The sequence below is a fragment of the Macaca thibetana genome, chromosome 2 (genome assembly GCF_024542745.1).
Source record: "Macaca thibetana thibetana isolate TM-01 chromosome 2, ASM2454274v1, whole genome shotgun sequence".
Taxonomy (NCBI): Eukaryota; Metazoa; Chordata; class Mammalia; order Primates; family Cercopithecidae; genus Macaca; species Macaca thibetana.
This window is the reverse complement of record NC_065579.1, coordinates 99,063,715-99,090,246: the sequence shown is the minus strand read 5'-3', so window position 1 is coordinate 99,090,246 and position 26,532 is coordinate 99,063,715. Positions and strand designations below refer to the sequence as shown.

The window sequence follows — 26,532 nt, the reverse complement described above, 5'->3', positions numbered from 1 at the left end:
GCCCTGGCCCCCATGGGCGCTCAAGGGTTTTGAAGAGTAGGAGTTTGCCAGCAAGAGGTGAAGGTGAAAGGAACCCAAGGCAAGGGAAAGAGCAAGTACAAAACATGCAGGCAGGACTGGACACGGTAGACTTGAGAATGGCTGACATGCAGATGTCTGGGGGGACTCAGCATGCTGGGGATAGCGTGAGGGAAACAGGTACTAAGGAGTCATCGAGGAAGAGAACTCTTGTTGGAGTGGTGGGCTAGGACCAGATCCACATCACAAGGGGCCATGGAATGGTTTTAGTAAGCTCATTCTGTTAATTGTGCTGACCACAGTAAAGGAAGAGAGCAATGAAGGTGCTACACCGGCGAGGAGGAGGGTCTGAACAAGACCCTTCGCTCTCCTAGCCTCCTGGCCATCAGGTCCCTCTCAACTGCAGGAAATGCATTAAGACTTGGGGCCAGAGATCAGACTCAGGAGAGCTGAGAGGGCCCTCAGACACCCCAGGGGAGAAGTGAAGCAGGTAAGTGCCGGGCTTGAAGCTCTGTGCTGGGAAAGTGTGCAGGCAGCACACAGCCCACTTTGAACTAGGAATTACATTCACACGGTCTAAGATACAAAAAGAACAAGGAGGCCAGGTGCAGCGGCTCACGCCTGTAATCCCAGCACTTTGGGAGGCCGAGGCAGGCAGATCACGAGGTCAGGAGATTGAGACCATCCTGGCTAACACAGTGAAATCCCGTCTCTACTAAAAATACAAAAAATTAGCTGGGTGTGGTGGTGGGTGCCTGTAGTCCCAGCTATTCAGGAGGTTGAGGCAGGAGAATGGCATGAACCCAGGAGGCGGAGCTTGCAGTGAGCTGAGATTGCACCACTGCCCCTCCAGCCTGGGTGAGACAGACTCCGTCTCAAAAAAAAAAAAAAAAAAAAAAAAAAAAAAAAAAAAAAAAAAAAAAAAAAAGAACAAGGGGTTCTGAGAAAGAAAAGCAAACGACAGAAGAACCCTAAAGGTAAACGCTGGAGGAACAGAGTGGCAGGGAAGGGAGGGACCTCTGAACCACTTTCTTTCCCTAGTAAGTAAAACAAGGTCTCCAAAGGGAGGTCAAACTTTTCTCCTTGAGAGCACCAGGAAAAATGAGCAGACCCTGTGCAGTTCAAAGAGCCTTAGGCTGTGTGACCTCAGGAAGTAACCACAAGATCAAGCTCTAGCAGGTGTCAGAGCAATGAGGCCACAAGGCTTCTGTACCTGCCTCACTCTCCTGCCTCCTTCACACCAGGATTTCAGCTCACTCTGGCTCCCTCTTACTCCAAAGGGAAGGAAAGAATTAAGACACTGTACCTGGTAGTTTTAACTTACAAAAAAAAGTATTTATTCACCCAGTTTTCCTCTTCTTGCCATAATACATAAGCATGACACAGATGGCCTGATACATCAGCATGGAATTGTCAGAAGGCCCCACCAGTCACTGCTTCTAGAGTTACATGACTGGCTTTTGTTTGGCAACAGGATAATAATTACAGCGTGGTTTCAAGTACCATACACAAAGCAGACCAACCCCAGGATCTCCAGCATCTGCGAAGGCTCACTGGGGTGGGCCTGGGAGCAAGAATCCAAAGCACTGCACAGATGATCAAAACACTTCCAGTAGAACACTGCTGTGGCTGCACCTCTCCTTACAGAGCCAGAGTTGTCCACCCTCAAGCCTGCTCCGTCAGAGGCCTGCTTCCCTTGGCTGATGGTCAGAAGGCTGCACAACTGGGTCGCCCTAGGACACAGTCCCACATGCCATCCCAAGGCTGGGCCACCATCGTGATCTTTCCAGCTAGTCCGTCCAGCCAAGTGGTGCTACTGCTGCTTGTGTGGAAGGGGCTTCCAGGTGGGCGGAAGCTTCCTGTGGATCAGGGTGAGTCCGCAGAGAATGAGGAACACTCCTCCCCACCACAAGACCTCCTGGCACTCTCCATACAGCACATAGCCCAGGAAGGCCTGTGGGACAAAGACAATTGTGAGGGACTCAACTTCAGCGGGTGGGCACAACCTCACTCTCCTGGGACTAACTTCCTTCTAAGGGTGCCAGAAGGAAAGGTCTGGAGCCAGAAGCCTTGGGCTTGAAACCTACTTGTCACCTTCATCAAGTCACTCTATTCAATCTCACCTGCATGAATGGAGAGGCTACCTCCCTCACTGCACTGGACCTCAGCAAAGCACACAAGAAAGACCCAGTAGAGGCCAGCAGGTAGACACAGCTGGTACCTGGTATTTGTTTCTCTCTCAATTCAAGATTGACTAGGCTCAGCTCCATCTTGTCAACCTCAGATTACATAGGGAAGAAAAGTCTCTGGGAATCCCAATGCTCTAAATCTCATGGAGCCTTGAGTGCACAGAAACCTAGGAAACAGCTAGGATGCACAGTGACTTCAGAATGAGGGCTCCACCCTGGAGGCACAGCAAGCAAGCAGGCTTTTTACTGTCAGGCTTCACTCATATCTAACTTGAGAATTCCTCCATGATTAGAATTACATTTGCTTCATGAATAGAGCATCATCCAGGGGTCAAGCCACAGCCCAACCTCTGCTTCAGTTCCTGTCCTTTCTCCTGTCTGGGAAAGGAGGGGTTACCCAAAGACAACTCACCCAGAACCCAGATTTAGGATAAGAGCACCACACCCTCAGGCTACTCACCGAGCTGAGGATATTTGAAAAAGTCACTGTGACAGATGCAATGGCTGAAGACATGGAGAAACTGAGGCCCCGGCTAAAGAAGGTCCACATCAGAGAATTGGTGCTCGCCATCACAATAATGCCTAAGACGCATAAACCCATGCTCACCTGCAGGAGAAAGTGTCACTGCAGCCACATCCACCCTGCACAGCAACCTGCAGACCCCCTCACAGCACAGCCAGTGCTGTGGCTGCTGGCACCCAGGCTCCTACTGAGCTCCCACTACAGCTCAGAGGGCCTCAGAGCTTTTCTGCACAGGGCTTCATTTAACCCTCAGTGGGCAGCAGACCCATCTTACAAGTAAAGCAAATTCAGAGAAGACACTCATTTGGCCACCTTGCTGGCCATACGATCTTGGGAAGAAGCAAAATGCTAATCCAAAGTCAGTATTTTCTACTGACACCAGCCCCTTATTGGTCTTACAATGACCAGTGCCTGAAGATCAGTCCCAGAGGGCCAAGTAGTTCTTACTCCGTAGGTAGTATGAGTTAAGTCAGGGATGGAGTTCTTACTTCTTGAGATCAGGGAAAGCACGAATTAGCGATGTCTGCTCTGTATTCCCACCCCCAAATCCTATACAAGTTATAGCCCAGCAAGGCTCACCCCCTCTGGGCATTCTTGAGCTTTTACTCTGTGTTAGGCCCTGTGCTAAGAGTTTAAGCATTCTCATTTATTCCTTAACTTCATTTTACAGATAAAGACCCAGGGGCATCAAGTAACTTTCTTAAAGTGCTACCGTGATGAGAGCCACCAGGCTTCACAATCAGGCAGTGTACCTCCATGCTCTTAACTAGGACACAGTCCTGCCTGGGGGAAACACCACCTCAGACTATTTAGTGATCCCAGACATTCCTTGGAGAACTTGCAGATAATTTCTTTCTTTTTTAAAGGAGAAAGTCTCAAGAAAAGAGAGGATCTTTAGAAGCCTCCTACACAAAGGATATGCAGCCCCCCTTGCTTGGTGGTGAGTTAGAAGCCGGCCTGGAGACAAGGCGAGGAGGGGAGGGTGCGGGGGGCGGAATCTAAGTATCATATTTATTACTTGTAGTGGTTTCTCAGCAGCTGAACACATAGTGTCTTGAGAAAAAGGTGCTTTCTTATAACTTACACCAGAGTGTCCAGTCTTTTGGCTTCCCTGGGCCACACTGGAAGAATTGTCTTGGGTCACACATATAATACACTAGCACTAATGATAGCTGATGAGCTAAAAACAGTAAAAATAAAATCGCAAAAAAATTCATGTTTTCAGTTTACAAATTTGTGTTGGGTCGCGAGTTGGACAACCTTGTCTTACACAAAGCAGCATATGGGCCAGTGGCAACCTGCTTACATAAAGGGTTATGAAGGTCTGGTTCATGACAACAAACTTTATGGCCCATACAAAGTTATTCATTTTACTTTCGACCACCTACCCTATGAACTACACCCAATGGGATACTAACCTCAAGCATGGCAGCTCCTACTGGATTAGCCCTAAATAGGCTTAACCCTAAATAATCAGTGACCACTGTCCAGGTCAGAGGCTAACCCTGGGCTGCAGATGCAATGAAACCCCTCTAGCAAGCAGAGGCTGGTCTACGACATGGGACGGGAGAGGCAGAGATACACCTTAGCAGACGCCAGGAGGCAAGTTTGGGAGTTCTCAGCGTCAGGAAAACAACCAGAACGTCTCTGTCAGTATCTGCTTATGCCTACAGTATCCCAAACTCCCAATTTTCCTGGTAGTGGGGCAGACAGGTCATCTGGTCACAATACCCGTTAATTACGGAGTAAAGGGATGGGCAACAGGCTTCTCACCTTAAGAGTCACGTGGAGAGAAATGTTCAGGCACAAGGGACTTAAAATGAGAGGTAGAGGGTGGATGTAGGAGGTGTAGGTCTTCCCCGAGAGCGAACTAGCCCAACCGGAGAAAAGGTTTTAGGTCCCTGGTAAGGGAGGAGGCCTCAGTCCCCGACGTCTCTTACCGCCTACACTGGACGAGGGTTTGGCGTGATTAGAGGCGAAACACACTCTCCCACCCCAGCTGACCGCAGCGCCGTGCGCGGCCGGGGGCCCCAGCCGGACAGACCGGCGAGGGTGCGGCGGCGCCCTGTGCCCACCCCCGCCCCACCCCAGGAGCCCCGCGGGCCCCGCAGCGCCCCTCCTCCGCCCAGCGCCGCCCAGCCCGCCCGCCCGCAGCAGCAGCAGCAGCAGCGCCCCGGGCTCGACCTCGCTGCCGAAGGCCAGCTTGGCGGAGGCGGCGGCCAGGGCCCCGAACGCGCCGGCGCACAGGCAGTTGAATACGCCCCAAAAGCGGCGCCGCATTGCACCCGCCTGGAGGTGCGGAGGGAATTCCGCAGGGGTGTCGGGGTAGGCGGTCGCAGACACGGCGCCGCCCGGAGGCCGCGGCCTCTCGGCCATGTTGCCCGCTGCCACCGTGCCTGGCGCCAGCCGCCAGGAGGGCCGAGCGCGCGCCGCGATTGGACGGCAGCCTCACGTGACGCGGCGCTCCCGTGACGCGGCGCTCCCGCAGGCACTTTGGGAATCGCTCCCCGGCGCCTCGGAGGGGGCGGGCCAGGGGGCGTGGCAGAGCCTCAGGGCTATGGTGGCCTCAGGCTTACTCTGTAGTAGGTTTGTGCTTCCCGAGAGGACGTCGGGACCCGAGGCCTAAGGCCGAGCCGGGTACTGTGGACGCTGTAGTAGTAGGTAAACATCTCGCGGCTTAGCCGTCTCCATCCCGGCCACCGGGTCCCGGTGAAACTTATTAAAGATGCCGAACGGGCCCCGCCTCGGCCCACCGAGTCCATACAGGTCGACCAGGCCTCCTCCGCTCCACCCTCCAGCCTGAGGACGCCGTACGGAGATCTTCGGCAGAGGGCGCTGGGTACCGTTAGACCCAGAAAGACGCCAGAGCCCCAGATGGGGACAAGCGCATCACAGAAAACCAAAAAATGCGGATCCGCGATGAGAGGAAGATAGTAATCCATAATCAAGCCACGCAGAATCAACATGACTTCTAATCTCCTATTGCACTTACATGTTTAAAATGTTTACGGCCGGGCGTGGTAGCTCACGCCTGTAATCCCAGCGCTTTGGGAGGCCTAGGCGGGCGGATCACCTGAAGTTGGAAGTTCCAGACCAGCCTGACCAACATGGAGAAACCCCGTCTCTACTAAAAATACAAAATTAGCCAGGCGTGGTGAGCATGCCTGTAATCCCAACTACTCGGGATGCTGAGGCAGGAGAAGCGCTTGAACCCAGGAGGCGTTGGTTGTGGTGAGCCCAGATCGTACCATTGCACTCCAGCCTGGGCAACAAGAGTGAACTCCGTCTCAAAAATAGAAATAAAATGTTCCCATTTAAAAATTACATTCCCTTGAAAATAAAGTGGTGTTGAAATGTATAAAGTGCTGTTGCCACTCTCCAGGAAAATCAATGTTAATAGAGCATTTTTCTATATGTCTATTGTTATATACAGTTAAAGTGTTTTAAAAAATTATAGAATGTATATGCATTTTTTAAACAAAAATTATTTCACAGTTGAACATACTGATCAGCAGCATTCTTTTTGTATCTTATGTTTAGCAACTTTTTATGGAAGTCCTTCCACACTGTGCTGCTTCTCTCACAGGGTGGTTTTGTGGCTCAAATAAAAGCACGGATAAGGCTGAGCGCGGTGGCTCACACCTGTAATCCCAGCACTTTGGGAGGCTGAGGTGGGTGACTATGAGGTCAGGAGTTCAAGACCAGCCTGGTCAAGATGGTGAAACTCCATCTCTACTAAAAGTACAAAAAAAAAATTAGCCAGGCATGGTGGCAGGCACCTGTAATCCCAGCTACTCGGGAAGCTGAGGCAGATAATTGTTTGAACCTGGAGGCAGAGGTTGCAGTGAGCCGAAATTGCACCACTGCCTTCCAGCCTGGGTGACAGAGTAAGACTCTGTCTCAAAAAAAAAAAAAAAAAAAAAAAAGCACGGGTAATTTCAGTAACGCCGATATAGTACAAACTGTCCCATTTTGCAGATGAGGAAATAGGCTCAGAGGTCTCACTGCACTACTCCATTGAGTAAAGAGCTGCTCAAAGATGATACCCTCTGAAAGGTCTTATGAGGAAATCAAGAGGTGTTGCATTGATCAACTCTGCATGCATTAAGAATGTAAAGTGAATTTTCTTAGAACAAACGATGCCTCTACTAGCACTAAAGGTTAAGCATCTCAGAGCCACCTCCTCTGTAAAGCCGTCTCTGCTACTCCCCTACCTTCATACCAGTCCTGTGGTTGTTCCTCTGGTTGTCTGTCTCTCTGCTAGCCTGCAAGCTCCTTGAGGGCAGGGACTATATCGTTGTTAATCTCCGGGTCCCCAGCCCTGGTGATGATGGGCTAAAGTGATGCCATCCTCAGACACTGCTGAGAAGTGATTTCTGCCTCTTCGAAACTACTGTGTACACACATCACCTAGGGATCTTGCTAAGATGAAGATTCTGATTAGGTCTACAGCTAGACTGAATTTTGTTTGTTTTTAGAGGGACACAGGGTCTCTGTCACCGAGGCTAGGGCGCAATGGTGTAATCATGGCTCACTTCAGCCTTGAGCTGCCAGGCTCAAGCCATCCTCTCCATTCAGCCTCCTGAGTAACTAAGACTACAGGCATGTACCATCAAACCCAGACAATTTTTTCTTTTTTTTTTTTTTTTTTTTGAGACAGGGTCTTGCTTTGCCAGGCTGGCGTACAATGGCGGATCATAGCTCACTGCAGCCTCAACCTGCTGGGCTCAAGTGATTCTCCCACTTCAGCCTCCTGAGTAGCAGGGACTATGGGTGCATCATGCCTGGCTAATTTTTGTATTGTTTTGTATAGACAGGATTTGACATGTTGCCCAGGCTGGTCTTGAACCCCTGAGTTCAAGTGATCCACCTACTTTGGCCTCCCAAAATGCTGGGATTATGGGCATGTGCCACTGCACCCCAGCCCCCAGCTCCAAAAATTAGATTCCGGCCCTCCAACCCCACAACAGGACCTAATTAACCTCACCTTCAAGGTGTACAATAATAGAGGCAGCCAAGTAGCAATGTATTTCTGAGTTGCAATTACTTGCCTCCACTGTGAGAGAAACCCCAGCCACATCTCCAGCACGCAAGAACTTCAAAACGTCTGAACCACAGTGGCCAGGCATTCCTTCAGGACTGCCTCTCCCAGGATCTTGCTTCAAGTGCTGGAAATCTGGCCACTGGGCCAAGAAATGCCCAAAGCCCGGGATTCCTCCTAAGCCATGTCCCAACTGTGCAGGACCCCACTAGAAATCGGACTGTCCAACTCGCCCGGCAGTTGGACACTCCCAGAGCCCCTGGAACTCTGGCCCAAGGCTCTCTGACTGACTCCTTCCCAGATCTTCTCAGCTTAGCAGCTGAAGACTGATGCTGCCCGATCGCCTTGGAGGACCCCTGGACCGTCATGGACACCGAGCTTCGGGTAACTCTTACAGCGGAGGATAAGTGCATCCCCTTCTTAATCAATACAGAGGCTACCAACTCCACATTACCTTCTTTTCAAGGGCCTGTTTCCCTTGCCTCCATAACTGTTGTGGGTATTGACGGCCAGGCTTCTAAACCTCTTAAAACTCCCCAACTCTGGTGCCAACTTGGACAACATTCTTTAATGCACTCCTTTTTAGTTATCCTCACCTGCCCAGTTCCCTTATTAGGCGGAAACATTTTAACCAAATTATCTGCTTCCCTGATTATTCCTGGACTACAGCCACATCTCATTGCCACCCTTCTTCCCAACCCAAAGCCTCCTTTGCGTCTTCCTCTTGTATCCCCCCACCTTAACCCACAAGTATGGGACACCTCCACTCCCTCTCTGGCAACTGATCACACGCCCATTACTATCCCATTAAAATATAATCATCCTTACCCTGCTCAACGCCAGTATCCCATCCCACAACAGGCTTTAAGGGGATTAAAGCTTGTTATCACTTGCCTGCTACACAGCATGGGCTCCTAAAACCTATAATCTCTCCTTACAATTCTCCCATTTTACCTGTTCAAAAAGAGGACAAGTCTTACAGGTTAGTTCAGGATCTGTGCCTTATCAACCAAATTGTTTTGCCTGTCCACCCCGTGGTGCCAAACCCGTACACTCTTTTGTCCTCAATACCTTCCTCCACAACCCACTGTTCCGTTCTTGATCTTAAAGATGCTTTTTTCACTATTCCTCTACACCCCTCGTCCCAGCCTCTCTTTGCTTTTACCTGGACTGACCCTGACACCCATCAGTCCCAGCAGCTTATCTGGGCTGTACTGCCACAAGGCTTCAGGGACAGCCCTCATTACTTCAGCCAAGCTCTTTCTCATGATTTACTTTCTTTCCACCCCTCCGTTTCTCACCTTATTCAATATATTGATGACCTTCTACTTTGTAGCCCCTCCTACTCAACAAGACACCCTCCTGCTCCTTCAACATTTATTCTCCAAGGGGTATCAGGTATCTCCCTCCAAAGCTCAAATTTCTTCTCCATCCGTTACCTACCTCAGCATAATTCTTCATAAAAACATACATGCTGTCCCTGCCGATCATGTCCGATTGATCTCTCAAACCCCAACCCCTTCTACAAAACAACACCTCTCCTTCCTGGCCATGGTTGGATACTTTCACCTTTGGATACCTGGTTGTGCCATCCTAACAAAACCATTATATAAACTCACAAAAGGAACCCTAGCTGATCCCATAGATCCTGAATCCTTTCCCCATTCCTCTTTCCGTTCCTTGAAGACAGCTTTAGAGACTGCTCCCACACTAGCTCTCCCTGACTCATCCCAACCCTTTTCATTACACACAGCTGAAGTGCAGGGCTGTGCAGTTGGAATTCTTACACGAGGACCAGGACCATGCCCTGTAGCCTTTTTGTCCAAACAACTTGACCTTACTGTTTTAGGCTAGCCATGATGTCTCCGTGCAGTGGCTGCCACCACCCTAATACTTTTAGAGGCTCTAAAAATCACAAACTATGCTCAACTCACTCTCTACAGTTCTCATAACTTCCAAAATCTGTTTTCTTCCTCCCACCTGATGCATATACTTTCTGCTCCCCGGCTCCTTCAGCTATACTCACTCTTTGTTGAGTCTCCCACAATTACCATTTTTCCTGGCCTGGACTTCAGCCTCCCACGTTATTCTGGATACCACACCTGACTCCCACGACTATATCTCTCTGATCCACCTGGCATTCACTCCATTTCCCTATATTTCCTTCTTTCCTGTTCTTCATCCTGATCACACTTGGTTTATTGATGGCAGTTCCATCAGGCCTAATTGCCACTCACCAGCAAAGGCAGGCTATGCTATAGTATCTTCCACATCTATCATTGAGGCTACCGCTCTGCCCCCTCCACTACCTCTCAGCAAGCCGAACTCATTGCCTTAACTCGGGCTCTCACTCTTGCAAAAGGACTACGTGTCAGTATTTATACTGACTCTAAATATGTCTTCCATATCCTGCACCACCATGCTGTCATATGGGCAGAAAGAGGTTTCCTCACTACGCAAGGGTCCTCCATCATTAATGCCTCCTTAACGAAAACTCTTCTCAAGGCCGCTTTACTTCCAAAGGAAGCTGGAGTCATACAGTGCAAGGCTCACCAAAAGGCATCAGATCCCATCACTCAGGGCAACGCTTGTGCTAAACAAGCAGCTAGCATTCCAACTTCTGTCCCTCACAGCCAGTTTTTCTCCTTCTCATCAGTCACTCCCACCTACTCTACTCTCCCACTGAAACTTCCACCTATCAATCTCTTCCCACACCAGACAAATGGTTCTTGGACCAAGAAAAATATCTCCTTCAAGCCTCACAGGCCCATTCTATTCTATTGTCATTTCATAACCTCCTCCATGTAGGTTACAAGCCACTAGCCCACCTCTTAGCACCTCTCATTTCCTTTCCATCGTGGAAATCTATCCTTAAGGCAATCATTTCTCAGTATTCCACCTGCCATTCTACTACTCTACAGGGATTGTTCAGGCCCCCTCCCTTCCCTACACATCAAGCTCGGGGATTTGCCCCCACCTAGGACTGGCAAATTGACTTTACTCACATGCCTTGAGTCAGGAAACTAAAATACCTCTTAGTCTGGGTAGACACTTTCACTGGATGGGTAGAGGCCTTTCCCACAGGGTCTGAGAAGACCACCGCAGTCATTTCTTCCCTTTTGTCAGACATAATTCCTCAGCTTGGCCTTCCTACCTCTATGCAGTCCGATAATGGAGCAGCCTTTATTAGTCAAATCACCCAAGCAGTTTCTCAGGCTCTTGGTATTCAGTGAAACCTTCATATCCCTTACCGTCCTCAACTTCAGGAAAGGTAGAATGGACTAATGGTCTTTTAAAAACACACCTCATCAAGCTCAGCCTCCAACTTAAAAAAAAAAAAAAGGACTCTGCCAAAAATAGAGCCCAAAAACTCACCAACCAAACAAGCAATTACACTGAACTCCCTTGGACACTCTCTAATTGGATGTCCTGGGTCCTCCCAATTCTTAGTCCTTTAATATCTGTTTTTCTTCTTCTCTTATTAGGACCTTGTGTCTTTTGTTTAGTTTCTCAAATTCATACAAAACTGCATCCAGGCCATCACCAATAATTCTATACAACAAATACTCCTTCTAACAACCCCACAATATCACCCCTTAACCCAAAATCTTTCTTCAGTTGAATCTCTCCCACTGTAGGTTCCCACACCACCCCTAATCCCGCTTGAAGTAGCCCTGAGAAACATCGCCCATCATCTCTCCATAGCACCCCCAAAATTTTTCGCCACTCCAACACTTCACCACTATTTTGTTTTGCTTTTCTTATTAATACAAGAAGACAGGAATGTCAGGCCTCTGAGCCCAAGTTAAGCCATATGTCCTGTGACCTGCCTGTATACATCCAGATGGCCAGAAGCAACTGAAGATCCACAAAAGTTAAAACAGCCTTAACTGATGACATTCCACCATTGTGATTTGTTTCTGCCCCACCCTAACTGATGTACTTTGTAATCTCCCCCACCCTTAAAAAGGTTCTTTGTAATCTCCCCCACCTTTAGAAGGTTCTTTGTAGTTCTCCCCACCCTTGAGAATGTACTTTGTGAGATCCACCCACTGCCAGCAAAACATTTCTCCTAACTCCATCACCTATACCAAAACCTATAAGATCTAATGATAATCCCACCACCCTTTGCTGACTCTCTTTTCAATCTCAACCCGCCTGCACCCAGGTGAAATAAACAGCCTTGTTGCTCACACAAAGCCTGTTTGGTGGTCTCTTCACACTGACGCGTGTGACGCTTTCCTTGCAACGAGTGATGTTCTGGGTTGAATTGTGTCCCTGAAAAAGATATATTGAAGTCTTAACCCCTGGAACCTGTGATGTGACTTTATTTGGAAATAGGGTCACTGCAGATATAATCAAATTAAGATGAGATCCTTAGGGTAGGCCCTAATCCAATATGACTAGTGTCTTTCTCAGAAGAGACAGAGGAACAAGGAAGAACACCAAAGATTCCTGACAACATCAGAAGCTAAGAGAAAGGCATGGAACAGATTCTCCCCTATGGCTCTGAGAGAATGTGGCCCTACTCACACCTTGATTTTGGACTACTGGCCTCCAGAACTGTCAGAAAATAGATTTCTGTTGTTTTAAGCCACCCAGTTTGTAGTCATTTGTTATAGCAGCCCTACAGCTAATACAGGTGATCAGAGCCAAACCTCTTCATTATCAGCTTCAATATTCCACCTTCTTCTAGCTCCGAGGCAGTTGCAGTGTCTGCTTGCTACCTTATATTTAATACTACATTAAAGTTCCTTCTTCATTTTTGGCCCATCTTGATTTACTATTTACTATTCCTTGAGAGTTCAACTATGCATTACAATTTTTTCCTACAGTTTTATTAAAATGCACTCATTTTGAATGTATAGTTCCTTTTTTTTGTTTGTTTGAGACAGAGTCTCACTCTGTTGCCCAGGCTGGAGTGTAGTGGTGCAATCTTGACTCAATGAAACCTCTGCCTCCCGGGTTCAAGTGATTCTTGTGCCTCAGCCTCACGAGTAGCTGGGATTACAGGCACACACCATCACACACAGCTAATTTTTGTATTTTTAGTAGAGATGGGGTTTTGCCATGTTGGCCAGGCTGGTCTTGAACTCTTGGCCTCAAGTGATCCACTTGCCTTGACCTCCCAAAGTGCTGGGATTACAGGTGTGAGTCACCACACCCAGCCCTATAGTTCATTTTTTAGTAAATATAGAGTTGTGCAGCCACCATCACGAAGCAATTTTAAAACATTTCCACCACCTCAAAAAGTTCCCTGTGCCCAGTCATTCCCACTCCCATCCTAGCTCCAAGCAGCCAATGATTTACTTTCTATCTCTATAATTTTGCCTTTTCTGGACCTGCCATATAAATAAAAACATACAATCTGTGGTCTTTTGGGTTTGGTTTCTTAGCATTTTTTTGAGATTCATCATGTTGTAGCATGTTCCTTTTTTACTGCCAAGTAATATTCCATAATATGGAAAAATGTTCAATAGCATTAATAATTAGGAAAATGCAAGTGATATAACTACACACCACTAGGATGGCTGCAGTAAAAAACCTGACGATAACAAGTGTTGCTGAAAATGTGGAGAAACTGGAATACACTGTTGGTAGAAATGTAAAATGGTATACCTAAATGGTAAATTTGTAAAACAGGCAATGTCTTCAAAAGTAAAGACATGCTTTTCAGATAACCCAGTAATTCTACTCCTAGGCATGTGCTCAAGAGATATGAAACATATGTCCACACCATGACTTATACATGAACATTTATAGCTCCATTATTTATAACAGTCCTAAACTGGAAACAATTCAAGTAGCCATCAACTGGTGAATGGATAGTGTAGCATATCCATAAAACGGAATACTTGTCTCAATAAAAAAGAAAGAAGGCCCGATACATAGAAGTTTCTTGAGGGCAAGATTTTATTTGCTTTGTTCACTGATGATTAGTGCGTGGCATATTGTAGGTGTTCATTAAGTATGTGTTCAATGAACAACAGAATGAACAATGTAAGTCACTTTAACTATTATCTTAAAAAATGGCTTTATTTACAGTCATGGAAAATGCTCAAGAAAATACCTAAAGTAAGAATACAAAAATAATCTATATTAACAAGTTTGCTTCTTGTACCTGCTACTAAGTCAGTCATTAAACTCACTGCAGGTGTTGGAACCACCATATATTGTTAGAACTTCCATAAGAATCAAAGGAGATTATGGCATAATCTAAGAAGAAAATGATCTGGCTAACGTCCACTGTAAACCTTAGCTACAGGCTTTTATTTTTACAAAGACAAAAGGTTTTCTCTTACAGTTGATTCAAAGCCTCGAAGTGGGCCACTTCTTAGCAGACTGCTGACTGATGCAGGCTGTATATGGATGCAGAATGTTCATCAGAAACTTGAGGTTCAGCCACCACCACCTTACACACATTTAATAATTAAGGTCCGTTAATACAGCTCTCCTAAGTGGCCAAGAGTAGGTCTTACTTGTAAAAGAGAAGAAACATCTTCAAACAAGGTGATGCCTAGGTAGTTGACCGGAATCCTCATGATTCACTTCTTTTCTTTTCTTTTAAAAATACATTTTCAGCACGCAACTTTTCTGTCTCCTAAGTAATTTTAAAAAAACAAAAAGGAAAAAAAATAAGGCTCTAATTATTACAGGAAGTGTGCTTTTTGGTTTTTTTTGGCATTCATTAAGTGCATATTTCAAATTAAGACTGGAATTTTCCATGTGCAAACTAAACAATTAACAAGAATCTGCTGTCTATGAAAATGTAACTGATTGAATTAGGCTCAGAATAGCAATGATGAACACTTTTTTTTTTTTGAATTCAGGAAGCTCCCTGAAGAAGTTAACTGATTCAATAATTAAGTTTTAATTTGGTTTTAATAAAATAATCATTTTTAAACCAGACATAATTTATTCAGAACAATTTTTAGATTTACCTCAGCAAGCCTGACATTTTCCTTCTTTAGTCGCACTACGTACTGAATCTTCTGATGCAGGTTTTGGTGACCTACCAACTTTCCATTTTCCTCAGCAAGACACTCCACCTGCTTCCTTAACATTTCCATCTCCTGCAGGTAATCAAATCCAAGGAGGGAAAAATTAGAAGTAGGTCTTAATTTTTCTTTTAAAGTTACATTATTTCTTGCCTTCCAGGAGCACAGGAAGTCAGAGAGTCCAGAATCCCAGCTTTCATGGCCTCACAACTCTTCATACAATAAAGCAACTCTGAACTAAGGACACCCAATCATAGAAGTGAGTTTTACGCTAATTAGTTCTATTCATTTGAGTGTTCTAAGTATCATGAAAAAACCAACACACTAGCACACCTGGGATGTTCTCTCCCTTTCTTCATACATTTCTTCCAGCTTCGATCTCAGTTGTTCTTTTTCCTGGAATGCTTTAGACTCCAAAGTTCTGGTTCGTTCAACTTCTTCAGTCATTCTAAGGCATTCCATCTCTTTGTTGTAAAGGGCACTTTGGACTTCTTCTAGGCTGTAAGAATAGGTATCACTTTAGAGTATTTGAAAGAAACATAATCATAAAATAGTGCTCCAGTTAGATATGTGTCCTTCAAGGTCAGAATTTTGATTTGAAAGTATTACTAATCTTTAGCCCTCCTCTGCTGATGGCAAAAGAAGACAGTAAGTGTTACATATCAGATATGCTTTTTTTGGTTTTGTTTTACCCAAGACTTTCATTTTGGAAAACTCCTCAAAGCATTTTCTAAACAATAAAAATTTAGAATAAAATTGTTTAGGTTCAGCCCACTTGGGGCAAATGTAATTTAAGTATTATTATAATCTGCATGGTTTATTCAGCATCCCCTATCTTGATCATTTCTGATTTCAGAAACTGGTCCTCAGACAGTAGGACACCAGTCATTTCTTCAAGGATGTGTTGTTTAGAATTTATACACTTCATATACATTTCACTGACTTTATAAAATGGTCTGAATCCTGTAAATTTTCCGAAACAAATGGCTTCCCCCACCCCCCCGCACCCCCTGCCTTAGGGACAGGGTCTCGCTCTGCTGCCCAGGCTACAGTATGCTGGCACCATCATAGCTCACTGCAGCCTCCAACTCCTGGGCTCAAGCAATCTTCCTGCTCCAGCCTTTGGAGTATCTAGGACTACTGGCATGCACCACTATGCTTGGCTAATGTTTTAAAAATTATCCATAGAGATGGAGTCTTGCTATGTTGCCCAGGCTGGTCTCAAACTCATGGCCTCAAGCAATCCTCTTCTCCTTGGTCTCCCAAAATGCTGGGACTACAGGTGTGAACCACTGTGCCAGGCCTGTTTTTTATTTTATAATGCTCATGAAATGTAATGTTGACTGTTGAAATGATGTATTATTACACCATTCAAGGCCAGCTAATTTCTAGCTGTTGATTACTGAAATGATATAATACACAAAATTTAATACACTAAGGCCCAGCTAATTTCTAGGCAAGTTGTTTTTGGACTACATTCTGTGGATCTCAGAAGGACGGTGTTGGGAGAAGGGGCACTGATGCTCTCCCAATTCATTGTTGGCTTCGTATTGGTTCCCCATTACTTTTTAAAGCATCTTCACAAATATATGGATAACATAACATTTAAAATTGCTGTCGTAGGCTGGGATTGATAAAACAGTGCATGCCGTTTGCTGAAGCGTGCTTCACTTGCCCGCAGTGAAGTCTGGCTTGCTGTATGTTCCAGAGACAGCATATCATGAAGACTCTTGGTTACCAGACTATGAAATAAATTATAAAACAAGTTAAATAGCTTTTACTCTTTTTGCTAGAAGACTTCGAATAGATATTAGTTCTAAAATAGCTGTAATTAAACTAACTAGCTGGATTCTCAAAAATCCTGTAAATAATCTGGGTTTCTGACTTAGCTTTACCACTAATTAGCTAGGAGCTGGACTCTGAATGGCTCATACACAGGTGAAAAGGCTGTTTTCCTATGTATACTCTGATTCTATGAAGCAAATGACTCAATGATTGGGTAACAAATCTTTCATAAATTGGGTGGTCTTTGTCAGCTGATCATTAAAAAGAATTTTTGATGGTAAATCACCATGTAATTTTTGACATATTTACTTGCATAAAGTTCAAATAATTGGAAGATAGTACCCTATCAAAACTCCTTCCATTGCCATTTACTTAACTATGTGAACAAGATTTCTCAGCATTTAAATCCATAAAAGCAGAAAATAGGAATAGAGTTGATGCTGAATCCTGTCTCATTTGAGTACAACAGAAAAATGAGTTGACTGAAGAAAAAGCATTAGGTTAAAATACATTAAGAGATGCATTTCCACTAAAATTTTCCCTAATAATTATTTATAAAAATTTCCAGTAAATTTAGGGCACATTGATTAATAATTGTAATGTGAACTCAATTGGAAATATAACAAAGTCATATGATTAAAATAAGTTTTTACAAATTACTTTCAATTTGTGTGTGTGTATGTATGTACATACATATATTTTATTGTTAAGTAGTATGATGGGGTTATCAATAAAAAAATTTTCCAGAAAATATATTAAATCAATATAAAATCCTGCAGGGTGTAGAAAGGAAATTCAATTACAAAGGAAAAACATAAAATTTTAGACTTAGAAATTTGTTCATGTATTTTTTAAACAGATAGAAAGCAGCAAATTAGTTAAATACATTTAAAAGAATGGCAAGAGCTTTATTTTCTTTTCTCTTTTTAAAAAAATTTATTTAAAAAAATATTTTAGAAATAGAGACAGGGTTTAACCATGTTGCCCAGGCTGATCTCAAACTCCTAAGCTCAAGCAATCCACCTGCCTCAGCCTCCCAAAGGGCATGAGCTACTGCGCCCAGCTAACAGCTTTATTTTCCAATGTCACTATATTGTATATCCCAGAATGTCTATTCTTTGTAACAATTTAAACTTATAATGAAAAATTTTAGATATAAAGTCAACTTCAAAAATATGCAGGAGGGTATATGATGTCTCAAAATCTATCAGTATGATAAGCAAAAATGTTTGAAGATCTCTATCCCTATTGAGGAGTACCTACCCAGAAAAAGCCCAATAGCTCTCTAATGTTGTTTTGTTTGTGTTAATGCCAACCAGCTTACTTAGTTTGAATTTTACAGAAAATATAGTACACCTTGTTCATCAAAGACTGAAGCCATTTATAAGGCTACATAAATTAATATGAAAACTGTATGAATAAATTAAACTCACGGCTTTAGGAAACATAAAGAGACCCAAGGTCTAGACCAGAAGAAATCAGAGTATTGATCTTTGGGTCTCAGAGGGCCTCAGGTTTTAAATCAGAGGAAACCAGAAGCAGAAGTGAAAAGGGACACCTGGTAGTTATATTGTTCTCATTGTCCATGAGGAAAAGACCCATCAATTCCTCAAGGAAAGCTAAGCTTTTCCTGCTATTTATTTTTTTAAGATTTCTTTTGAAGTGGCTTCACATGAGAAATCCCTTTAGCAAATGGTATTAAAAAAAATTTGTAAACATCTATTAAATTCACTTATTACTGCAGAAGGAAAGAAGTTACCTACCTTGTGGTATATCATTCCTTTAGAGGAGAATAAGGAAAAGATGATCAATAATTTGAATTACAAAATAGTACACTTACTCTGCTTTCATTTTCAGCATTTCTTCAACTATTTTACTCTATAAGAAGATATAAAAAAAGAAAATAAAAAGATGGCTTAGGTTCTTAAATAACATTGCTTTAAAAAGATAGAAAGGAACCAGCCTATTCTCCTTCCTGTGAATAAAATCAAACCAATATCCTTTTCCACAATCCCAGCTACACATACATAAAGGAAGTACCTATTTCCAAGACTTCAAGCACTACGCCCTCTAAGGCTTCAAACAGGCCTTGGTACTTGCTTCTAAATGGAGAATTATATGTGTGTATGCTGAGCAGCAGGCTTACTATCTAGGCATGAAGACAAATTCTTAATTCTCAGCTGTGTCTAAATACTGATGGTAAATATCAAGCTAAACAGTGGGAATGCAGAAAAGACAGGAATTTCAATAGTAAAATGATTTCTAAAATATATAACCATAAATACTAACTATAAAAGCATTGCTCAGATAAGAAGAAACTATCATATATTAAAAAAATCTTACTTTTGCAAGTCTTTCTTTGATACTTTCTTCTTGTTCATTCTTCAGCTGTTGATTGTCTGGATGATTCTGATCACTGCATAGATTAACAGGGGTGGGGAGGAGGCACAGGAAAACACTGCTAAATATATTCAAGTATCAATTTCAAATTCAAATCTATTATATGCAGCAATGCCAAGGTGTGCAAAGAAAGGCTAACTCTATTGTGATTGGGTCAAGTCAATACAGTTGATAAATGTGATTGACACATGGGGATGAAATAAGGCACTTTCCCAGAACTCAGGATTCCCCCCAGAACTCAGGATTCCTCCCAGTACAAAAGCAACATGAGCAGAGGTGGGAAATATAATCAAGGATTGGTTGAAAGTCAAATACAGTAGAAACTTAGTTGAAAGTGGTAACATCTGAAGACCGAATGTGAACAAAAGGGGGCTAAAAGAAAGGGCCACGAGGCTGGTATGAATGTGATCAGCTGGGAGGGGGCACATTTTGGGTAGGGAGGGTCGCTCTGGCCTCAGGCTGGTAGAGCCCTTGAGTCTACTTTTGCTCAGGTTCCATAGTCAGTTGACATTTTCTGATAACCACTCTGCCTTTCCATGTATGTGGACACCAGGGCCAGATGTCCCAAGCACCAGATATGTCTTCATGGAAAAGGAATGTTCCAATATATAAAGTAAGGAAATCACATTCTAGATAATACATCTATCTCTGTGAGCCTGACCAGGCGAGGATAATAAGTTAAGTGTCTGTGTGCAGCCCCTGGACCAGAGAGACATCCCTCCCTCCCTCCTTGGAGAACCTTCCTGAATGCTGTAGGCTTCTCTAGGAATCTCTCTCTCACTGGTGAGTAAAAGACCATTTCTTGAAACAAAACAGAAGCTACAGTGAGGTTTCTTTTCCTTAACAAATCTGGCAGCCTAGACACAAATGGTAATGAGTCCTCAATGAAGAATTCACCCCAAATCATTAAGGAAAGATGTGTTTTCTGTCCACTAATCCAAGGATTGGCGAATGTCTTCTGTCAAGAACCAGACAGTAAATATTTTAGGCTTTGGGAGGCATGCGGTCTCTGCTACAGCTATTCAACTTGGCTACTGTAGTGCAAAAGCAGCCACGACAATATTAAAATGATAAGGTGTGACTATGTCTCAATAAAACTTTATTTACAAAACAGGTTGAGAGCTGAATTTGGCCCCTGGGCTATAGTTTGCCCTTTCTCTAATTTTTCACAAAGAAGGCTCTGAGTAGCTCTTTTATATATAAGGGACGTGAAGCTATGAAATGAAAAACTTTTTTTTTTTTTTTTTTTTTTGAGACGGTGTCCTACTCTGTCCCAGGCTGGAGTGCATGTTGGCCTGGCATGTTGGCCAGGCTGGTCTCAAAATCCCGACCTCCAATGATCTGCCTGCCTCAGCCTCTCAAAGTGCTAGGATTACAGGCATGAGCCACCACACCCAGTGAAAAACATTTTTTAGGCCAGGCGCAGTGGCTCACGCCTGTAATCCCAGCACTATGGGAGGCCGAGGTAGGCAGATCACGAGGTCAGGAGATTGAGACCATCCTGGCTAACACAGTGAAACCTCGTCTCTACTAAACATACAAAATATTAGCCAGGCATGGTGGTGGGCGCCTGTAGTCTCAGCTACTCGGGAGGCTGAGGCAGGAGAATGGTGTGAACCTGGGAGGCGGAGGTTGGAGTGAGCTGAGATCGTGCCACTACACTCCAGCCTGGGTGACAGAGTGAGGCTTCGTCTCAAAAAAAGAAAAAAAAAATTTTTTTAAAAGACATTTATTGAACATCATGATCAGACCTATGACATTTGGCAATCAACAGGATGAGTGCAAAGGAAAAAAAAAAACACATTAAAACTCTTTGTTAAGACTGCTTTACACTTTCCACAGAACAGAAACTAAAATAACCTGTTATACAATTAATCACAAATACGGTCCTTGAGTTTTTTACCCATACACCTGAGTATTGTCTAAAACATATCTTCTTTGTAGCAGGTAGGCCCTGCTACCAACTGTGCTTGGCTGAGTTCACAAATCTGTTGTAACCTGTAGTTTCCCTGTCACTTCTCTGGCTCTACGCTCCTGCTAAGCTTTGTTTCCTGGCATTAATTAAAACCTTCTGCCACTGCCATAGCTATTGCTGCTACTGGAACTGCCTGTCAACGTAAAAAGAAACTCAGAAAGACAGGCTCTTTAGAACAAACAGGCTTATCTAGGAATAGCAGAGGGATTGCAATTGCAGGGTATGCAAGCTATGACGGGCCATTGGTGTATCCAGGGGAGTTGGGGAAAGGGAAAGCTTTTAAAGACAAAGAGAAATCCATGAAATAAAGCTTGAAATAAAGCTCACAGGTCACAGAAGCTCACTGCAGGAGTTGGTGTTTGTTCATTGGTGGAGCTGGCTGTTGCTGAGTAACTGTCCTGGTGCTGGCGGCTTGTCTGAACTACTGCAAGCCTGAAAAATTCCTGTGATAAGCTCTGTTGCAGGGTGAGTGCAGAAGTGGGGCATGTGGGACCTGCAGGAATTTCTTGTGATAAGGTATATTATAGGCACGTGCAGTGAGAACTTCTTTATGGCCTCCTGACTCCACTTTGTTAGGGTTTTGACATAAGTGACTCCATTTTGGTACTGGCAACTTTCACATGCCTTAGCCACCTTGGCTCGATGGTTTGGCAACATAGTAGCCTCAGCCACCACAGGGGCCAGAGTTTCTGCCTCCAAAGTTTCTTCTCTTCACGGGGTCAAAATTGAAGATTGGTTGTTGTAATTACCAAAATTGTTGTAGTTCCCACCATCTCCAAAACTGCTTCCATCATTACTAAATCCATTATAGCCATCTCTCCTGCCTGCATATCCACCAATACGGCTGCCTCCAAAGCTACCATTACCAGTGAAATTTTTCCTTCATGACCAAAGTTGTTACTCCCACCAAAACCACCTCCATGACCACCACCAAAGTTGCCAGAACCACTCTGATCTCTCTGGCTGGCTCAAGTACTAACCATTTCTTTCTTCAACATGGTTTTCCATACTTCATGGTAGTGGCTATGTACTTTACGGTATTTCTGAGAGACAATCTTATCCAGAGTCATGGCTGTCCTCAAAGGTAAAAAAAAGTAAAGCTCCTCTTTTTGCCATTGCCTCAGTCAGTCATGATTTCAACCACTCCTGTTTTCTCGTACCTTCACAATAATCTCTTAGGTGATGTTCTTCAGTGTCTTCTGTGATGCCATCAACAAATATCTTTTTTACGGTTAACCAGGCACCTGGTCTTTGAGACTCTTTTCTTGACATCCCTCTTTTGGTTTCACAACTCTTTTATCTGCCTTGTGTGGCCTTGATTTATGGCTGCATCCACCTCCTCCACAGTGCCATCTGTGACAAACCAAATGCTTGGTGTTCGGGTCTCTCACTGCCATATAACCCATGAGCTTTCCTCACTACTCAGAATGGCTCCCCAGACGCTTATTGGTTGTTTCAAAGCTCAGTCATCTGATGAAGAGCTTCTGTAGCTATTTGGGCTATTTAAGAGACTCTGACTTAGACATGTTGGTAGTGGGAAGAGACTTGAACGATGCGTCCTTAGTGGCATCCATGGGCAAAAGTAGTAAGCTCATGATGTACCTCTCAAATACGGTATTTTTAATTTTCATTTTACAAATGATCCGGAAATGTTCTATGTTCTATGCTCACAGTAGCTCTTGATAAAAGACAGTATACTAAATATAAGGCTTTTCTTTAATATAATTGGACATATGTGGAGCATATGAAAGCTAGGTGAGCAGACTGTGGACTACCTGCATCAGAATCACCTACAAAGGGAGGCAGTTGCTTATTAAAATGCAGAATTCTGGGCTTCGCTCTAGCCCTACTGAATTAAGATCTCTGATGCTCACTAAAATTTGAAGAGAATCATTTCAGAAGAGATTTTAGCATAGCCACCATTACCATCCTCAAATCTCTACTGCCTCATTTAGGTTTTGAACATTGTGTATCAGGGATGTTTCTGCACAGGGCCAGGGAGCTGCAGGAGTGCACAAGCTTCTCTGTCACAGACGTTCTGGCAACAGCATGGACAGCAGTCAGTGGAATTCGGTAAGGGCTTCTATCTCGGAGATCCCACTTCGATTCAATTCAACTTCTTGCATAATTTTACAGGCCACTATCATCTCCAAACCCTCACTCAGAAAGTTGTAATAGGCAGAATCATAATGCTACCTTGTGTACTTAATACCTGCCTTTCATTGACTGACGCCTGCTACCAAGCACTGTAACTGGCACTTTATACATGTAATTTTTAATCTTTAAAACTCCTCGTGAGAAAATTATCATTTTCCTCATTTTACTGGTAAGGAAAGTGAAATACTAAGAAGGTAAAAAATACGTCAAAAATCGTATTTTTAAGTCAAAGACAAGATATAAGTCTGGATATATGGCTGCCCCGACACTATGCAAATATATTGGCAAATGCAACTACAAAACTGCCTTACCTGAAGCCAAAACATGCTCAGAGAGATGTCTAAACCCAAGCGAATGCTCCTCTGTAAAATGCTAAGGATATCCTTCTTGTCCTGCCCAGGAGCTTTTCCTGGACCATGAGTTACGAAGCAAAACCAACTAGTAGGGAATTCTCCCTTTCTCTGCAAGGCTTCTTGAACCTTGTCGATATTATTTATTCCTTAAAAAATATTTTTTCAAAATATAAGTAGTTTGGTTTAAGTATTTCACGTTTTAAATTCATTTCAATCGCTTTAAAACAAATGCAACAATGCCAAAAACGCACTGCAGAGCAATGCAAAGGTGAACAGATCAGACCTGACTCAAAATCAACCAAAAGAACATCTCCTGGATTAGTGAGAAACATTGTATACCTTGGGAAACCTGTGAAACCAATTCCAACCTCATTTAACTCCACACAGTCAGGCCAAGATTTAGTCCATAGAGTTCTCGTGGTTCTTTCTCACCTGTTGTCCTTTTGTCTTTTAATATCATCCAGCTGACCTTGCAGGAGCCAGTTTTTCTCTCTTAACTGCTGACTTTCCAGGCGTAGGTTTTCCATTTCACACAACTGCTCCTAATAACATATCAAATCGTATATTTTCAAACAACACATTAGGCTTCATTTAGCTCCCCAAGGCCACCACTGAGACAGGTATTCCTCTTACGTTCCTATGCAGAGACACTGCACTGGGTATAGCTACATGAAAAGCAGACTGTGACAAGCTATTGGAGGCCTAGAATGGTGAGTGATGATCACATCCACAGTGTCTTGAACACAGATTTTTAAAATCAATATCACAGAGTTCATTAAATATTAAAATTCTTTTGTGAATAAAGATGACAAAAATCTCTACATTGAAAAATATTCTCAACATTCTATTCTATTAGGTAGATTCTAATTAAAACAAACAAAACATTGGTATCACAGCTCATCCCTCAAAATACTTAATTGCATCCTAACTTGAAAATCATGAGCATAGCTATCTGGAAGAAATAAATACTTGTCTGCAAGGAATATCCTTTTGGATTTACTTGCCTATTATCTGATTTCGTTTCACCTGACCCAATTTCTTTTAAGTTTCAAGATCACGCCAATCTGGATAACAGCCACATTCCTGAGATAGCATACTAAGAACTGCCCTAAATAAAAAGATCAGGCATAATCCTCTCCCTGAATAACAAAACTCAAGATAAGTGCTATCTTTATATATATCCCTTGGTTAAAGTGAACAATTTGTGTTCCTAAACAAAAACTCCCTGCAGAGCAATGACCTCACAGAATAAATGCTATCTTCTGTGGAGCATCACATCCTCCCTACCCCCATGCACCTACACACCTACCCAGACACTCCTCCATGGGCCCACCCCTGAGCCATGTGCACGCCCCACTATTCGGACAACATACCACCAAGTAACTGGGTAAAAACACTATGAGGGAACTTTAAAAAATGGAAAACAAGAAAGTATTTTAAATTTATCAGAGACTGAAAGAAATCTCTCTAATATATAAAAATGCCTATGAATCAATAAGAAAAAGTCCAACGATAGAAAAATGGGTAATGGATATTTTTCACAGAAACAGAAAAACAAGATGCTCAATTTTACTCTTAAGAAAAATATAAATTTTAGACTACACTGAAATAGCATGCTTTAGCTATTAAATGGACAGAGATCCGAAATTCAGATAGCACCATGAGGTGAGGTTTAAGGAAACATGCTCTCACTTTCATTCCCGATGACAGCATAGCTGGCACAACCTGTATATGGTACCATTGTGTAAAAACCAAATGGGGCAAGAGAGAATGCTTAGAGATGTGGTTATGTATGCACTAAAAAGCTCTAAAAGAAAGGGGCTACCCTGGGAGCCTCCAGGGACAGCAAAGTAGGTGGATTAGTATCAGGGGTAGAAGGAATACTTTTCTTTTCTCTGTCTACCCTTCAGTTCTGTGCCTTTTGTATCCTCAGTAACAAGGAGGATGCTGCTTAGTTTAAAAAATTACATTGGCCGGGCGCGGGGGCTCACGCCTGTAATCCCAGCACTTTGGGAGGCTGAGGAGGGCAGATCATGAGGTCAGGAGATTGAGACCATCCTGGCTAACATAGTGAAACCCTGACTCTACTAAAAAATACAAAAAATTAGCTGAATATGGTGGCAGACGCCTGCAGTCCTAGCTACTCGGGAGGCTGAGGCAGGAGAATGCTGTGAACCTGGGAGGCGGAGCTTGCAGTGAGCCAAGATCGTGCCACTGCATTCCACCCTGGGTGACAGAGGGAGACTCCGTCTCAAAAAAAAAAAAAAAAATTAAATTTACTGGCTGGGCATGGTGGCATATACCTATAGTGCCAGATACTGGGTGGCTGAGGCAGATGGATCACTTGAGCCCAGCCTGGGCAACATAGTGAGACTTGATCTCTTTAAAAAGAATTAAATTTACTGTAAAAAAAAAAAAAAAAAATCCAGTTACCTTCATTCTGAGGATTTCAGCATTTTTGACTTCTCTGTCTTCATTTAGCTTTGTTACAAGGTGTTCCAAAGAAGTCTTAGAGGCTCTTCCGTCTTCTATCTCTTGTTCTTGTGTTTCCAGGAGTTTTGCCAAATGTGTTTGAAAGTGAGGTGGTGTTTTAGGGCTCTAAAATAAAATCACATCTCATCCAAATATCCGATTAAGTGATATCATAACGATTTCTTTTAAATGTAAATGTCAAGCACATAAAAAAATATTCTAGCTATGGCTGGGCATGGTGGCTCACATCTGTAATCCTAGCACTTTGGGAGGCCGAGGTGGGCGGACTGACTAAGCTCAGAAGTTCAAGACTAGCCTGGGCAACACAGTGAAACCCTGTCGCTACTAAAATACTGAAAAAAAAATTAGCCAGGTGTGGCCGCGTGTGCCTGTAGTCCCAGCTACTTGGGAGGCTGAGGCAGGAGAATTGCTTGAACCTGGGAGACGGAGGTTGCAGCGAGCCGAGATCATGCCACTGCACTCCAGCCTGGGTGACAGAGCAAGACTCCATCTGCCAAAAAAAAAAAAAAAAAAAAAAAATTCCAGCTATTTAGCTTATTATTCTAATTCTTTTCCAAGGAAATAAAAGACTGGTAGTTTCATCAAGTAAAAAGCAGACAG

The 26,532-nt window shown here is 43.6% G+C and overlaps 3 protein-coding genes across 6 annotated transcripts in view; 1 reads left to right on the top strand and 2 right to left on the bottom strand.

Moving 5' to 3' along the window:
- Positions 1-26,532, top strand: part of KIAA1143 (KIAA1143 ortholog) — a 940,736-nt gene that overhangs the window by 814,894 nt on the left and 99,310 nt on the right. The gene's annotated exons all lie outside the window — the stretch shown is intronic.
- KIF15 (kinesin family member 15) overlaps positions 1-26,532 on the bottom strand; it is a 123,401-nt gene that overhangs the window by 11,156 nt on the left and 85,713 nt on the right. Inside the window, exons 29-35 of one of the 2 annotated variants that reach the window (XR_007723487.1) lie at positions 25,873-26,037; positions 23,872-23,981; positions 18,898-18,970; positions 18,395-18,432; positions 15,103-15,268; positions 14,713-14,844; positions 14,251-14,372 (exon numbers count right to left, since the gene is read on the bottom strand). Coding sequence is in view for 1 of the 2 variants with exons in the window: in XM_050780505.1 (XP_050636462.1) it covers positions 14,310-14,372; positions 14,713-14,844; positions 15,103-15,268; positions 18,395-18,432; positions 18,898-18,970; positions 23,872-23,981; positions 25,873-26,037 (747 nt within the window). In the remaining variant the exon portion in view is untranslated. Of the gene's footprint in view, positions 1-13,786; positions 14,373-14,712; positions 14,845-15,102; positions 15,269-18,394; positions 18,433-18,897; positions 18,971-23,871; positions 23,982-25,872; positions 26,038-26,532 lie in introns of those variants that run through there. The other variant, XM_050780505.1, reaches the window with a different exon arrangement.
- Positions 1,332-5,473, bottom strand: TMEM42 (transmembrane protein 42). The gene is made up of 3 exons (XM_050780527.1): positions 4,915-5,473; positions 2,668-2,814; positions 1,332-1,972 (listed from the first exon to the last, which is right to left on the bottom strand). Exons 1-3 carry the CDS (start codon positions 5,104-5,106, stop codon positions 1,832-1,834), a joined length of 480 nt encoding a protein of 159 aa, XP_050636484.1. The 5' UTR covers positions 5,107-5,473; the 3' UTR covers positions 1,332-1,831.